This window comes from Akebia trifoliata, chromosome 8, assembly GCF_017979445.1.
Source record: "Akebia trifoliata isolate Shusen 1 chromosome 8, ASM1797944v1, whole genome shotgun sequence".
Taxonomy (NCBI): Eukaryota; Viridiplantae; Streptophyta; class Magnoliopsida; order Ranunculales; family Lardizabalaceae; genus Akebia; species Akebia trifoliata.
The window spans coordinates 42005277-42021951 of NC_141382.1; the positions used below are offsets into that span (position 1 = coordinate 42005277).

Here is a 16675-nt window from a genome sequence, read left to right on the forward strand (position 1 = left end):
AGAGTAGAGAAAAAAAAAAAGAAAAAAAAAATTTCTCACCCCAAAAATATAAATCCTAAATGACTTTCCCCAAAAGAATATATATCCCTAAAAAAATTCAACTTGGGAGTGATGCCCCTAAACCCTTGCATGGGTTCAATTGAGAAGCTTGACTACGACATTTTCCTCCTGCTTCAAGTCAAGCCCACTTCACTTCGAAAAAGGTCTCCTTTGATACAATTTTGCGACTTGAAACCCAAACATAGTACAAGAAATTTACACAACACGATTAAGGAGCATGCGATTAGCATTCCCCGTCCTTTAAATGATTGAGCATGCTTCTAGTAAAAATGGGGTTTTATTAACTTGTGTCATAAGGGCACACATTAGAGTACAATAAACACACATTGGGAATGAGCATTTGGGCGTATTTTGATTAAAAAATAATAATTTATGAGGATATTTTCAATATAAGAATCAATTTTCCAAGTGCATTTAATGCACTTTAACGTGTGCCCACGGGCACACGTTAACAAAACCCATAAAAGGACAAGTGTTCATAGCATCGAGTACCCTTCAAAATCACTCACACTCAGTTGTTATCACTTATCACCATTGCAAATAATGATAAGCTTTCATATCCTCTACAGTTTATCCTTAATTATTAGGCCTAGGAATATAGTCTTATTTCGTCAAACATAGTTTTCATTCAAAGTATGTTCTTACGTTTTATTTTGTTTTTTTTTTCTTTTTAATAATAATATCTAAAGAAGAAAAAATAAAAAAAGTAGCTCACGACTTCTTTGGCATGAACCTGAAGGGCAGAATTGGCATTTCAAAGGAACTGTCCCTTTAATGCAGATTGGGACGTGAAACTCTCACCAAATTCCTTGCAATTTTTGCTTTTTGTGAGCAGTAAACTTGTTTTATATTGATTGATTTTACATATATTTAAATTAAAATAATTATAATTTTGTAATAATTAAAAAAAAAAGATTAGAAAATGCTTAATTAAAAATCATGTTTTACTTATAGAGTAATTATTTAAAATCTTAAAAAAAAAAAATTTATTTTAATCAAAATTCCGATTGACTCAGTCAAGATTTTCAAAATATCATACGAGACATCTCGTGAGATGATGTGAATGTTGAGAGATCGTGTGCATCTATATCATTACTGAATGAGACCGATATGAATCAGGCGAGCCATCTCTATCTCGGACAAAATTTAAAACCATGTTCTAGAGATGTGACTCTTAAAATACGTGTTTTACCTATGTCATTCAATATGAGATTTTGTCCTTGAGATTGCATTTTCTTTATATGAGTCTTTTTTTTTTCTTCTTAGAATTGACAGATCTTGACCATTTCTTTATTTATAATTCATTTAAAGACTTTATAATTGTTTCTTGAATCATTTTTTATTGGATTTGGTGTTATTCATTTTGCTATTAAATATTGGTAAATCTATTGCAATTATACCAAAATATGTCGTAACATGGTGCTGTGCATGAAAATAAAAAATCCCCAAATTTTCTAATTAAGGTCCAAAAGACAAGTATGACCACTCAATCAGAGTATTTGAACAGTGAAGTGGTGAAACAGGTTCACATTATGTGAGCTAATGTCAGAGACCATGAGCTCAAACACTTTGTATGAACAACTTGAACCGCTTCATGACACCATTTTGATAGGAAGGCTCCCCATGAGTGAAAAAACATGGAGTTATTATGAGAAATCTGTCAATTTTAACCTCAATTGTATTCAAACATGGATGACTGAAATGGATACCTCAATTTTGTTTTTTTGATAACTCGTATCCGTGTAGACAACGGATCGGGCCTGTATCTGGGTTTTGCCCAATCCATAGACCATGGTACCTACAACATCCGCACATCAGAAGCAGATCCTCTGTAGCACACAGTTCCTATAGCATAGCTCCAACAGATGAGAGATAGCTGTCTTGAAAAAAAATTTACATCTCAACATCTTATAGTCATGATTTAGATTTGATTTAAAAAAATAAAAAAAACATTTTTTTCCTTTAAATCTATGTCTTTGAAAACGAACGGTTATTGAACACCCGATATTTCAAGTGTGGGATCTAAGTATAAAGTTGATGTGGCACTCTTTCAACCGTTGGATATGTACTACAAGGTAACTACAAGAACAGTATGCTACAGAGGATCCGCTTTCCCACACATCACACAAATCAAGTAAGTGAGGGTGCACTCTCGCTGGTGGCTCTTGAGGATTTAATGTTCATATTAGGTGTCAAACTCACGAATTACAGGCATTTCAAGGTTTTTTTTTTTGTTATTTTATGTTGTTAGGTCCTCTTGTGGGTTGTCTTGTTTTACAATTATTTTTATGATGAGCTTTATGAATCTGTATTTATTTTGTCAATCACATGAATCAAGGATTTTCAAACAATGTGCTTGATGAATTCAAGTACTTGTGTCCCTCCTTGTTTATATATATTTATTTGCTTTGTCATCCAATAAAAGGATTGAAAGAATCTTCTCTTTCACATGGCACCTGGCCCTTACGTTTTAGCAAATATTTGATATATCTCCCTTTGTTTTGGAATTGATGACATGAACTACTTGACCTTAGTCTTGGTTTTATAAACTAATGAAAAAAGACATAAAAACACTTGATCTTTCTTTCCAAAATAAGTAATCTTCAATTTGATGATATTAATGATGACGATGACAACAATGATATCAATGTTGGTGATGATTAAACAACGATGTGAAGATGATGATGATGATAATGACAATGACAAGAGCATTGAAGTCATTTTTCACTAGTCTAGAAAAGACCGAGGTTAAGGGATGTATGCTATGATCAGTTTGAACATAGGACAACTGATGAGGACATCAAAACTTGAAGATATATTAGATTTTATGTTTATTTAATTTTCTATTTTGGATTTTTATTGTTATGTTTTCTGAGTTAATTTTGATGTTTTACTAACATGGTCTTAGTGCAATGTTTTGGGAGTGATTTAGTAATTTTAGTATTTCTTTTATTAAGTTTATAACAATTGAAAATTTATGACAGATTAAGTTATGAATGTTAGAGTTTTATTAATTCATTTATTTGGATTCTCAACTTGGTTTTTTTTTGTGTAATGATTTTCTGACTCCCTCCTTTGGCACACGCCTCATCACATAAACGTGGTCATTTACATCGGGATACATATAATCATAAATCTCTTTCTTGTGTATCCCAAGGAAATGATCTATGGTTCTATGATGAGGGCGTGTGTAAGAGGTGGTCGTCATTTTATCATGATTCATTTTTTATTTTTTTTATACCTGGGGTATTTGAATTTATGTTCGACTAGTAGGATTGGAAGAGTTAAAGCCTGGGCCAAGGCATGTGGGTCCCATCCCCTGGGCACGTGCAACGCCTGTACATCACACACACATGCTGGGTATCGAACTCACAACCTACGGACTTTCATCGTTTATCGGTTCGAAATTGTCATTGAGCCAATCTCTCAAGGTTAAATTTAAATTGGTTGTCTTCATATATAGATTATATTAAGATTTATTGATGAAAAGTTTATCAAATATCTTTGAATGAAGTTTTTTGGGAGTTCTTCATCATTCTTATTGTGTTTCGAGAAATCCTTGTGCGATTCAAAGGTTCTATATTTCTGTCCCTTCTTTTTTTTTTTCCCCTTCTAATCTTATTTTCTTTTTCTCGATTTTCTTGAATTTTTTATTTTTACATTTTTTGAAACCCCTTTCTCACAACCATTGACCTCAACATTAATCATTTTCTTTGCCCTATTGAAAATATTGTTATTACATTACTTTGCATTTTACCTTTCAGCATATAGTTTTTGGGATTGTGGTCATAATTGCAAAACGTTAAAATTAAACTTTACAATCCAAATCTTTTTAAATTTACCTTATCATAACCCAAATTCCAAACCAGATTTCCTAACCCCTAAATTTCATTTTCTTCCCTCACCGCCTTGCATCAACAATTAGTTAACAACAACATTTGTATCATCCATTTACAAGTGAGGGATTTGATTGCTTAAAACCTTAACTCACCTGATAGAAGTAGCCAAAGCAAGTCTAAATAGCAAGTCTAAATGGCAATATAAAAGTGACGATAAGAACAAGAAGAGAGAATGGTTGCATAGGTGAGCAGGGGCAGAGCCATGATTTTACCCATGTGGGGGCAATGTAAGGGTGAAAAAAAAAATTGTGAGAGCAACAAAGATCGTAAATTTTTTGTGAGGGCAACATAAGAGTGAAAACTTTTTTGTGGGGGCAATAGCGGCAAATTTTTTTATCTGCCACTATTATTTGTCACAATAGCCCATTACTTCCTAATAGGTTTGAAAATACTTATGGGGGCAAGTGCCCCCATTGCCCCTACTCTAAATCAGCCCCGTAGGTGAGATTCCTCTCAAGTGGATTTAAACTTCGCCCTCAACTACAATCAATGTCTTTTACAAGCGATGGTCGTCCTTTGATTTTCTTTAGAAGTGGTCCCTCCGCATAAACATTCATGGGAGCAAAGCTAAAAAGCCCTTTTATCTTCAACCATATCAAAGTCTCAATTTTAGTTAGAATTGGTACAAGGCAAAGCCAGATACGAAAGTCATTTATTCAAGCTGGTTGAAGGACTTTTTGATCGAAAGAAGCATAATCAAATCACTATCATGGTTGGAGCATATATATACCAAAGGTATGGGTAGAGGTGAAATACACACATCTACCATATAGGTGAAACCCTCGATCCATATCCATCTATGGTAATTGACCAACTCTTCTCTATTAGAGGTAACCTTAGGACCAACCCGTGGAGCACTAACTCAATTCACTCGACATGTTGAGGAAGCGAGGGCTTTTGACCAGCTTTGTTTCACTTCGAGGGTCCGTCGCTGGCTATGCAAAGTTACTATATTAAGGAATAACATATCATCTAAAGAGGAGGGTTCCACCCAACTTTTGAAGTGGCCAGCCATTTCAAAGTTTTTTCTCTTACAAATTATAGGATTAGTGACATATGTGGGTTCCATATTCAATCATCGAGATACATTTGCGATTCATATATTTTGATTAGACACTTATGTAGGTCTCATAAGATCAAATAGTGATTAAAATTATTTTATGAGTTCCACATATCGTGATTTGGGATGCACACGACCACATGTTGTGACTGGAATTGTTGTGGGACTCGCATACTAGGAATGGAAAAATAATGAAGAGACTTATCATAATTGATAAAGAGTAGTGCTGGAGTAACATTGAATTGACATCGATTCTCACATTGCTGATGTGGATGTATGTATAGAATCATAGATGCTATTTCCATCCATAAATGCTCATTCTTTGGGAATATCTCATTCTAGTGAGAGTTGGCAGTTCACACATAACAATTGTTCATCAAGCATTGGAATTGTAATCAATGTAGATCCTTATAGGAGTTCAAATCCCCTTGATTCGGATCGGTTTAGGATCAAACCATATTTTGATCCGATAGGAACCCGATCCAATAAAATGTGAGGAATTATCCAAATTATATTATATTTTGTTTAAATATATAAATTTTATTTATATTCTGTATATAAAATCAGATTTGTTCAACCTGACCCATTTTGATTGTTTTTGGATTGGTTTTTAATCCTATCCAATCCTGATCGAAATGATCCTAGTTTGAACCGATTCGATCCAGACTTCCAAAATATTGAACTCTAAAGAGTTAACTTTTCAGAGTCCACCCTCAAGAGTACAACTTCTCAATCCAAACAAGACCCTCATGAGGAGATCGAGTCAACTCAAATGGATCAGTTTTATTCCTAACTCACCGTTTTTTACCTGACAAAAGCTACGAGAGCAATTAAGACATTCTCTTTCTTATCTTTTTTCTTGAAATAATCTTCAAAATAAAATAAAATACTCATAAACCATGATTTCTCCCACCCAAAACCTTATTGGGTTGACTCGGTCAACACAGTGCTCCTGACTCACGAGTCCCCACCCTCTTTTACGTTACAAAAACCGTGAGCATACAAGCCGGACCCTTGAGAAAGTGAAATTAATAACGACAAAATAAAGAAATAGTAATTTAAATATGCCCCTCCTGGTTTTGGTGAATATTTGAGATACCCTTGATTGGGATCTTTCATCTTCAATGGTTAATGTAAAATGACCTAAAAGCCCACCATCTTTACTTAGCCAAAAGCATTTGATTTTCTTCCCAAAACTTTGGTGGAACTTCAAACTCTTTGACCTAATTTGACTCTATTTAATCCTATTTAACCTTGTCTCCAATCATCCATCATATTCAACTTTACTATATTACAACCTTTTCAATCCCTATGTACTATTCCTTCACATTAGGTTTTTCAATATTGTGTTATCGGATTCGTTCCTTCTGTGCCAAATTGCTATTTGATACGAAGTGAACTAATTCACATTTTGATTCGTATTGGATTTGTGAAAACAGTGAACTTTCTATTAGACCAATGTTTTGGTCAATTTTAGATGTCCCTCACGTTTTCGTCAGGTTCATTTTGGAGTGGTGAACAATAAATTAGGATTCGAAGCAAGTGAACCGACACACTAAGCAATATAGTTTCAGCTTTCAATCTCTATTTGTATAATCTCATTATTAGATACTCACATTTTGTGATCCCCTCATTGACCATTTAACCACAACCCTTTTTTCTTTAGCTAACTTGGAAAAAAAAAATATCCTATCTTGCTCTGGAGATTTGCATGTTGAAGGAAATAATAATTCCAAGATGAAGATGGGGTCAAATTATTTTTATCTCATAAGTTGGATACATTTCTTTCAAGAGGTTGGAGAAGAGGGCATTTTGGACAGTTTTTATTGATCTATCATAGAAGACCATGGTCAAAGGAGGTCTGTTATCGAGAACAAAGGTGTATCTTAAATGAAAATTTGCTTTGCTCACAAGAGTCACAAAATCCGAGATTCACCAATCACACGAACCGGCGTGAATTGATTGCATATTCAATTTACAAAATTGCCCTCGATAGGCTTGACGTGTCACGCAGTAGAGAGTCTGTGAGCACTGTAACGAGAAAGCTAGTGAGCAAAAAAAAAACATTCCATCTCAAATGTTCACAAAACCCGGAGAAGGAAGCAATCATCTCAGCCAATAAGAAAATAGAAGAAAATAAATCAACTTTTTCATTCTCTCTCTTCAAATGTCCAACAAGGCCGGTGCGAGGCCACGACCGCCTGACCTGATCTTTTCCTTTTAAAAAGTTTCCGAGTCCCTCGACCTGTACAGATCAATTTCTCCAAATCTGAAAAAGTTGAATTAAGGGCAAAATATAGAGAGAGCAATAATTCACTTCTTTTAAATATCCCTTCTTTTGCCAGCTCTCTGTTGTTCCCATTTCTCATCTCTTCGTGACGCCCATCACCTTCTGCTCTCCTCTCTATATCTCTCTGTCTCTGCAGAGAGAAATCAACAGATCTCAGATACGTTAATTATTTCTCCAATCGGATCCTGATCCAATTGAAGATCGAATCTAATCTCTTCGTGGTAGATCCTGTTTTTTTTTTATATCTCTGGTTTTTTGAATTTTTGTTTTGATCTGTTATCTGTGATCTTTACTTTAATTGTATGTAATTGTCTATGATCTCGGCTTCTAATTGATCGATTTTCTTATGTGAAGATTGTTATGATTTATTTTTGCTTGATCGGTTGTGATCTTTATTTATTTAGAGTTCGATTTTTTGCGGGTGATCTGTTGTAGATAAAGATGTTTTTGGTTTATTTTATTTTATTTTTTCGATTGATTTGTTTGATCTCGCTAACTTTTTAATTTATTCTGATTGAAATGCGAGGAAGAAGCTTGGATAATTGAGTAGTGCGTTATTTGGAATTTGTTTGTGGGAGATATGGTTTTGGGGTTGTAATCGACATAATTTAGACATTAGAAGACGATGGGTATAAATTATAATCAAAAGGCGATCCCTAAGTGTGAGTTTCGCCTTTTTTGAATGAAAATTGAATTAATTTTTTTTCCTTTTTTTAGTTGAAAACAGAGCTGATTCCTCCACTATGCAAGGATTCTTGGAAAAAGTTTGTGGTCTCTATAGATTTGTTTATGATCAGCTCTGTCAGACTATTCTGATATAGCAGCATTCATTAGTTCTGATTCTTGGCTGCGGTCTCAATTCAATCTTGCTCTCCTAATCGATTATCTTCATGAGTTCCGAGTGGAAATAAGAATGATGAATGTTTTTCCAAATTCCATGATAGTGTGATTGGGATTAGAGACGTCATCAAAGGAGAACAAAGTTTATGCACATGTAGATTGTGTAGTTTGGGAACATGAAAGGTGACCATTTTGATTTAGAATATATGAGTTTTAATTTCTGTGGTATTGCAGTGTTGGTAAATGTTTGATAGTCCTAATCCTTTTGTGATTTGAAAATATTTGAAGTTGTGGAAAATATATACTGAGAGGTGGTTCTTGTCGCTGTTGAACTGAGTTAGAGGATCTGGTGCTAATTATGGTTGTTGTTGTATTTTTTTCCTGAAATAAGTTTGTTGCTGCACGCATGACATTTTGCACGCTGACTTGCTAGCTCCTAAGCAAATAAAAGCTACAACTCTATAACCTGGGGGGTGGCTCTAGGTGGAAAATAATTTGTTATAAATTTGTAGAGAACTGTAATTCCACTGACAAGGGAGACATTGGGGATACTTCTTTTTTTAATTATGGTATATATTTACTTGATGGGGTTGGAGTTTTGAAGTACATAGGGGCTTTCAGAATAATTGGTTCAACTTCGTAAATGAGGTTGCTTGAATGAACAACATTAAAGAGAATTAGATTTGCATACTATGGATTCGAAGCATTCAAAAAGTGATTGAAGGTGGATAGTGTAGCCTTTTTTTTTTTTTGCATGCTAGAAATGATGATGGATAATATAGTTATAGGGTATGAATTTTTGTGAAAGACAAAGGAAATGTTAAATGCTTTCAGGGTGAATTTTGTGCAATTATCCTTCAAAACAAGACATAGTCTATATGAGTAAGATGTTCAAGGTACCACATGTTAAGAATGATGTCAACAGGATGAATGTCCTAGCTGAAGACTTCTTGATTTTTTGGGTGTAATACCCTTGAAGAGTTCTAACTGCAATACATGACTTTTGAACTTGGGGAGATGTGGTACCTTACCACTCACTATCTATTAATATCACCTTCAGATGGGATATCACATAAGAAACAGGGATCTATTCTCAAGTTGTGACTGGAGTATGTAGTAGGATGCTCTATTTTGAGGATATTGTATTGAATGAGAATTTCATAGATGTAACCAGGGTTCAATGTCATAATTTCCATTTGTATGCTTTTTTTAACAAGCTCACAAGTAAGGGCAGTGCAATAAAGCTAGAACGAGCCCTATTGCCATGAGATTGTGTGCACGGACGTGGAGTAACTGATGATAGTTTCTATCACCTAGACCTGATGGCTTGATACCAGGTCTAGTCTTCATTTGTCAATAAGGGTTGATGACTGATGGGGACACACATATTTGTTTGTGTCCAACCGGGTATGAGGTATCTGAGATGGTGCCTTTGAGAAGCATGAAGCACTGGCACATTAGTACACATTTACTATAATATAATATTTAACTTTGGAATTTTCAAAATAAAAATAAGGGAAGGTGCATATGAAAAGTGAAAGAAAATATTGTTATACACCATAACATAATAAAAGTAGATTTCTAATATTAAACCATGTTGTTATTTATGAATTAGTGTATGGAGGATATGTTACACCAATAGTCTTTAGAAGTATTATTTTTAATCGAAAATCACCAAACTAAAGCGTTTCACTAAATTAAATGCTAGGATGTGTGCCAGGGTGCGTCCAAGTGTCAATACGTGTCCAATACGACAAAAATTCTATAAATGGTACAGTCTTGTTGAATAGATTTAAGGAATACATTGGAAGCAATTATTTTTTCATCGATAATACAACGGAAGCAATTAAGCTCTATGAGAATAGATTTGAACTTAGGAGTGGTGCTAGGGTTTGTGAAATTACATCTTGTATGAAGGAATACTACTAGAACAGGCTTTGTAAGTATCAGCCAGTGGAAGCGATATGTTTCTCTCACTTATAGCTCTCATAACTAAGCTGTTGCTTTTTCAAGATTCGGGGAGAGTGGTGATTCCTTTAAGTTGGGTGCTTGTAAAATGACATTCTTCAGCATTTCTTACTTTTATCCTGTAAATGGATTATTCAAAATGAAATTACTGGAACCCTAGTTGGACCTTAAGACAATTATATATGGTTTAGAACCTTACTCTATAAATTTATCTCCTAGTTAAGCTAGCGTTATGGCAAGGTATGTATTGCAAACATCATAACACAAGAAGCTCAATATTTTCGTCGGCACATTACTGACCAACTCAGATTGTAGCTATGGCTGGCGTTATGGGGAATTATGAATTGCAAGACATCATAACACAATATACTGAATATTTTGGTTGGTGCACTACTAACCAACTCAGATTGTAGTTAATGAGGGGCTTGGATCCATAGCTCAGTTGGTTTGGCACGTTGCAAAACAACTTTGAGGTCATGGGTTCAGGTCCAACTTACTGATCGAAAAAAAAAAGATTGTAGATAGCAAGATGCTTTTTCTATTTCTGCTATTGCTTTTATTCAATAGTGTTGTTAGTTCTCTCTCTCATTTCTCTTTTATGCAGAAATCGTATACATTGTAGTTTAAGTTGTGGATTCTTACACCAGGTGGGGTTTAAACGGTCTTATCTTCAGTCTTTGTAATAAGGAGACTAATAAAGAAGGTTGTCAAATTATGGCTAGCTCTACGAAAATTCTGGATCCTGCATTTCAGGGAGTGGGTCAGAGAATGTATCCTTTATGTAAACACTGCAATTTGTAAATGATGTGTTGGATACTTCATGTTTTCTTAACAAAGCAACAGGAAAATAGGAAGAAAGAAATGACATTTTTATTTGAGTACTGTTTTATGAATAACAAAAAAAAGTTTTTTTATTTTTGTGTTTGAATGTCCTTTTCACGTGCAAGACTGGTAATGTATTCTGCATCACTTGGTTTTATACTTAACCTCTATTAGAGGGACTGAGATTTGGCGAATTGAGAACTTCCAGCCAGTTCCTTTGCCAAAGTCTGAATATGGTAAATTCTATATGGGGGACTCTTACATTGTCTTACAGGTACTGTCAATGTTTGAGTTCATTTTAATTTCTTAGTTATGATTTCTATGCTTTCAGTCATTGTTTCTCATGATAGTATATATATATATGGGTTAGGTTATTTTGACAAAATCCTAAACAACAATCTAGACAAATTTTTGCCTTATATGACTAAAAAGTTTTGGAATGGGCTGATTTTTTGTGAGTATGATCTCTATAATCTGTAGATCATCCTCACAAAAAATCAGCCAATTCTGAAACTTCTAACCCCGTGAAAAGTGGTTACAAACTAACGGTAAAAAATTGACGGTTCACAATTCTTCAACTTATAAACTAGGGTTTGAAATGTCAGAATTGACAAAAAATCAGCCCATTCGGAAACTTTTAACCCAAATAAGACAAAATGCTTTGTCTAGGATTTTGTCAAAAGAATGCTACCCTATAAATATATATTTATAGATACTTTATTTGATAAGAGAGCAAGAAAAGTGAAGGCTTTCCTTAAAAGTGATAAAAAAAGAAGGAAAAAAACGAATAACTCCCCATGTCAAAGGGGTGGAATAACACAATTAATCGATTGGCCCCTTACCTATAAAATCCTCCACCCTTATACCACAGAATTCCCTCTTGATCATCCACCAATCTATCAGTACATGTTCAATGGCCATATAAACTTCTGAATTCACACCATATCTGTCATCGAGGATTCTTTTATTACACTCTGTCCAAATTTCCCAAGTATTTCAATTTCCATTATTGATAGATAAATATATAACCACTTTGATTTGATGCTAATATATTCAGAATCCACCTTGACATTTGTGTCAACATTTTCCTTCAATTGTTGGTTCTGTGATGAGGTCAAGCTGAATTTTAAGATCTCTATTCTTAGAAGGCACTGATTTTTTTTTTGGGAATAAGCAGGTTCGATAAAAGTATGATGTTGTGGAAGGAATATATGTTTCTTGTAGTTCCTTTATTAGCTCATCTGTGGCAATTTTCTGCAGACGACTGCGGGCAAAGGAGGCGCTTACTATTATGACATTCACTTTTGGATTGGGAAAGATACTAGTCAGGTGTGCTTTTGATACTCTTTGTTCTGTAAACACAGGTAAATGGCATAAAATTTGTTTCAATTGATGTTATCAATTCTGAAACTATGATAGGATGAAGCTGGAACTGCGGCTATCAAAACAGTTGAGCTTGATGCAGTTCTTGGAGGGCGTGCAGTGCAGCAAAGAGAACTCCAAGGCCATGAGTCTGAAAAGTTCTTGTCATACTTTAAACCATGCATTATTCCGTTGGAGGGGGGTGTTGCTTCTGGGTTCAAGAAATGTGAGGAAGAAGAGTTTGAAACTCGACTTTATGTTTGCAGAGGAAAAAGAGTTGTCAGATTGAAGCAGGTATGAGCTTTTTGACTTATCAAGAGCCGATTATGGAATACATTTTAATTCAAAGCCTCAGTTAATTAAGTAGATTAAGCGTGCACATATGGTCATGTAGGTTCCCTTTGCTCGCTCTTCACTGAATCATGATGATGTGTTTATCCTGGACACTAAGAGTAAGATTTATCAGTTTAATGGTGCCAACTCCAATATTCAAGAAAGAGCCAAGGCTTTGGAAGTAATTCAGTATTTTAAGGACAAATACCATGAGGGAAAATGTGAAGCCGCAATTATCGGTAAAACGCACATCAGTAACAATTTTGATGCTTCTCCACTCTATTAATTTATCATAAAGATTATGTCTTAAAGCTTTTTTATGTCACCCATCTCTTTCTTGTTTTCTTTTTCTATTTTTTGCTAAATTATTTTTATATTTGGGAATGTCATACCAGAGGATGGAAAGCTGCAAGCTGATTCAGACTCAGGTGAATTCTGGGTTCTATTTGGTGGTTTTGCACCAATTGGCAAAAAGACTGTAAGTGAAGATGATGTTACTTTGGAGACTACTCCCGGGAAACTTTATAGGTATTTTATTGTGTATTATTTTGTTAATATATAGAAGGAATTATTTATTTTTTATGTTGCATTTTAATTCAGGAAATTCACGGTTAATCCATTTCATTGAAGGTCTTACAGCAATTACATGTTTTCAAGTAGTATTAAACGAATCCATTTTTTCATCAAGTAGTCACTGATCTACTAGGATGATGGTACTTATGAATGACCTGTCTGATCTATTCATACGCTGATTTCACTTTTTAGGTTCATACGTGAATATCTAATTAGTGACCGGTATTGAGGTTTTTTTCTTCTGTAAAACAAATTTTCTCCTAGATTCTGACATCGCAATTGCCTTTCAATGTGTGTTAAGATATTTTTTGAACTCTGTAAAGCTGATAAACATTAGGATTAAAGAAACGAGGCTGCTAAACATTAGACAAGTTCATTGTCAATTGTTTGCTGTTCAACAAACTAAGCTTGAAAACTTGAACGTGAGCATCATTTCTGGATTGAGAGGTATCAGTGATGTGGGGTGGTGTGAAGTTATGATTTCTCGACCATATGTTCTGCTGGAAGTATTATGCTTATATGGGATAGGACATGATCATTGTGGTTCGGTACAAGAATCGGGACATTCTTGATTTCTTATTATTATTATTATTTTTTTGTGCGATTGTGTTGATGAAGAAATATCTTAGCAGCTTTTGGGGTTTTATGGTTCTTCTTTAGGAGGGAGAGGAGAAAATCTTGGGAGAATTGGATTATATTGTTGATTTATGGGATTTACCTTGGTGCAATTGGGGGAGGGAAAAGGTTTTTATGTTATATGATTTTCCTTTGAGAAGAAGAGGGGTGTACTTTTACCTTGTCTATTCTAGGAGTTCGTGGGAGGAGTGCTCCTTCTATAGCTCCAATGACTATTCTGAGAGAACAACATCAAATGATGTTCCCCTACTCGTAGAAGCTGGGGATCCTTCTAATCATCATATCCCTTTCTATTGAAATATATGGCTGCAACATCTCAAATAATAGATATAATAGGGAAATGGTAGGGTTCCTTTCCCTTTGAAGGAAGAGTAAGGTGTCAATTGATGATAAGCTTGAGTCTTGGACTGAACATGAATTTGTAAGGGTTGTTACTAAAAAAGAAGAGATGTTAGAAGGAATTACCTTGTTTGATAGAAGGAAGTGGTTTTATATATAGAGGAGAAACCAAGAAAGACAATTTGAAGACAGAGATTGAAAAGATTATCAATCTTTATTAGATCAATTAATTGCTTATCAATTTTTTTTATTGGATCAAATTGGAAACAAAAATCAATGGGAGATGTCTCAAAGGAGGGATGATGAGGACATTATGAGCATACCCTTCAGAGTGTTACAGACGAGGACAAAACATTCAGATTCGTTGTGGATGGATGGAGTGTGGACATGATATTTATGGACGAGCTCCATTTCATGGATCCTTCTCATTGGGTAATCATATTTAATGATTTTATTCAATTTATGTCTAGAAGAGTTTATTTTAGTGTTTAAGATGAGTATTTAATGTTATTTTCATGTTTTATTTTTCTATGATGTTAGTATAGGTGCTTAGGGGCAATTTGGTAATTTTGTAATGAGTTTTCATAGGCTGAAAATTCAAGGGAAATAAAGTTACGGGATTGGACATAGATGGTATTTCTGGTTTTGTTTTATTAAAGTTGTTTAAGTTTTATTTACAACCATTGTATCTCATTATATTAGTTGGATGATTGAGATTAGATTTAGGGTTTAGAATACATTATAAATATTTTTGTATTGCTGTAATTTTCTTCAATGATGATTAAAATTGAGATTGGAGGTTTGATATTCCCATTAATGGTGTGGTGTGAGGCCATTTTGGAGTGAGTAGAAGGTAACATTTGTTTTCTCTGTTAGGGTAGGTATTTACTATTTTCTTAACATCTTTCTCACTTTCTCTCTTAAATTTATGTTTTAAACTTCTAAAATATCCATAAACCCTAGGCAATCAGTTTTATAACCCAAAACCCCATCGAAATTCCTTTATCCATGGAAACCTAGCTCTAATACCCATAAAAATCCAACCTAACCCTTCCCTACTTGAACCGCATCGTTCCAAACCACTCAAAACCTAACCACCTTTTGTTTTTTTAGCCGACAACTTCTCCAAACCTTATTAACTTGCTACCCAACGAATCAACACTACTTATTTGGCTATTTTTACATTGAAATTAAGCCTAGAAATCTCTTTTGAACATCTAACTAAAACCCTAGGTTAGAAGAAGATTTGACTTTCACTGGAACCTTTTATTAGTACTTGAATAGCTATTACTTTGGGATTGTGACAAGCCTTAGAACTGTTTTGATTATCACTTGAATTCTCTTGCATATCTATGAATATATGAGCTCGCGGTTTATATTTGCATTGCTTATGTTAATTCGGGCTGATCTCCGATTTATTATCCTAGGGTAACATCCACAGTCCTACATCAAGGGATAACAGTAATATATTCTTTCATCAACTAAACCAATTCATAGATGGCCTAATATCATCTCTAGACTTGTCATCTCTTGGATGAGTGTTTTATATCTTCTCTTGTTCTCTGGAGTGGTGTGCTATGTTAACCATGAGTGGCTTGTTAGGAATTACACCTTAAAAGACAAATATGTGGATGGTCATTTGTGGTGTTCAACTCCCAGGTGCAAGAATCCATCCTTTGCACCCCCTCCTCTAGGCCCATTTGGTTCATGGACCCAGTTCACACACCCATTTCTAGATGTACTCAAAGGGTACATTCCTTCTTGGGTGCATGAATCTTGTCATGCAATCACTTTTGGTTCCATTCAAGTTTGAACCTATGTGAAGACACTTGGCACACTCCCAATTGGTGTTATCTAAATGTTAGATCAGCTAATTTTAAAAAAAAAAAAAGAGATATACCAAATTTTTTTTTTTTTTTTCAAAAATCATTTTGAAACAATTTTTTCCCTACGGAATGCATGTCTAAAATAAAATCAGTCAAATAGCACTCGTGGTTAGAGTTTATTATTTTAGATAGGTCTCTGTTATGCTGCTGTAAGTTGTTCTGAAACTTTTTTCCATGCTATCTAGTTGTAGATTTTGGATATTCCTTTTTTTTAGTTTCCCTTATCCAAATCACAGCTAGTTCATTTTTTTCTTTCTTTGTCATTTCCTCTAGACATTTGATTAATCTAGTTTCTTACTCTATGTATATGCTGCTATTCAAGATTAGAAGTTTCTTTTTTTTTTTGGGAACAATAGAGAGGCGATTATTGAGCAGCATATTTGTATTCATTGAAGTGTGTGCTATTCAACAGAGTGCTAAACTAATAATCACTGGTTTCTGTAGCATTACTGATGGTCAGGTGACGTTGGTAGAAGGTGCACTTTCGAAGGCCATGTTGGAGAACAACAAATTCTATTTACTGGACTGTGGTGCTGAGGTATTTGTTTGGGTTGGCCGGGTAACTCAAGTGGAGGACAGAAAAACTGCTAGCCAAGCTGCTGAGGTA

At 34.5% G+C, this 16675-nt stretch overlaps 1 protein-coding gene across 4 annotated transcripts in view; it reads left to right on the forward strand.

The window, feature by feature from the left end:
* The window catches only part of LOC147396902 (villin-3-like), a 112982-nt gene that overhangs the window by 85521 nt on the left and 10786 nt on the right, over positions 1-16675 (forward strand). For 3 of the 4 annotated variants that reach the window (XM_086452202.1, XM_086452203.1, XM_086452204.1), the window contains exons 1-8: positions 7133-7530; positions 10765-10887; positions 11114-11213; positions 12200-12268; positions 12359-12595; positions 12696-12873; positions 13030-13162; positions 16513-16672. In XM_086452202.1, the coding sequence (XP_086308328.1) occupies positions 10832-10887; positions 11114-11213; positions 12200-12268; positions 12359-12595; positions 12696-12873; positions 13030-13162; positions 16513-16672 (933 nt within the window). In that variant the 5' untranslated portion in view covers positions 7133-7530; positions 10765-10831. Of the gene's footprint in view, positions 1-7132; positions 7531-10764; positions 10888-11113; positions 11214-12199; positions 12269-12358; positions 12596-12695; positions 12874-13029; positions 13163-16512; positions 16673-16675 lie in introns of those variants that run through there. The other variant, XM_086452205.1, reaches the window with a different exon arrangement.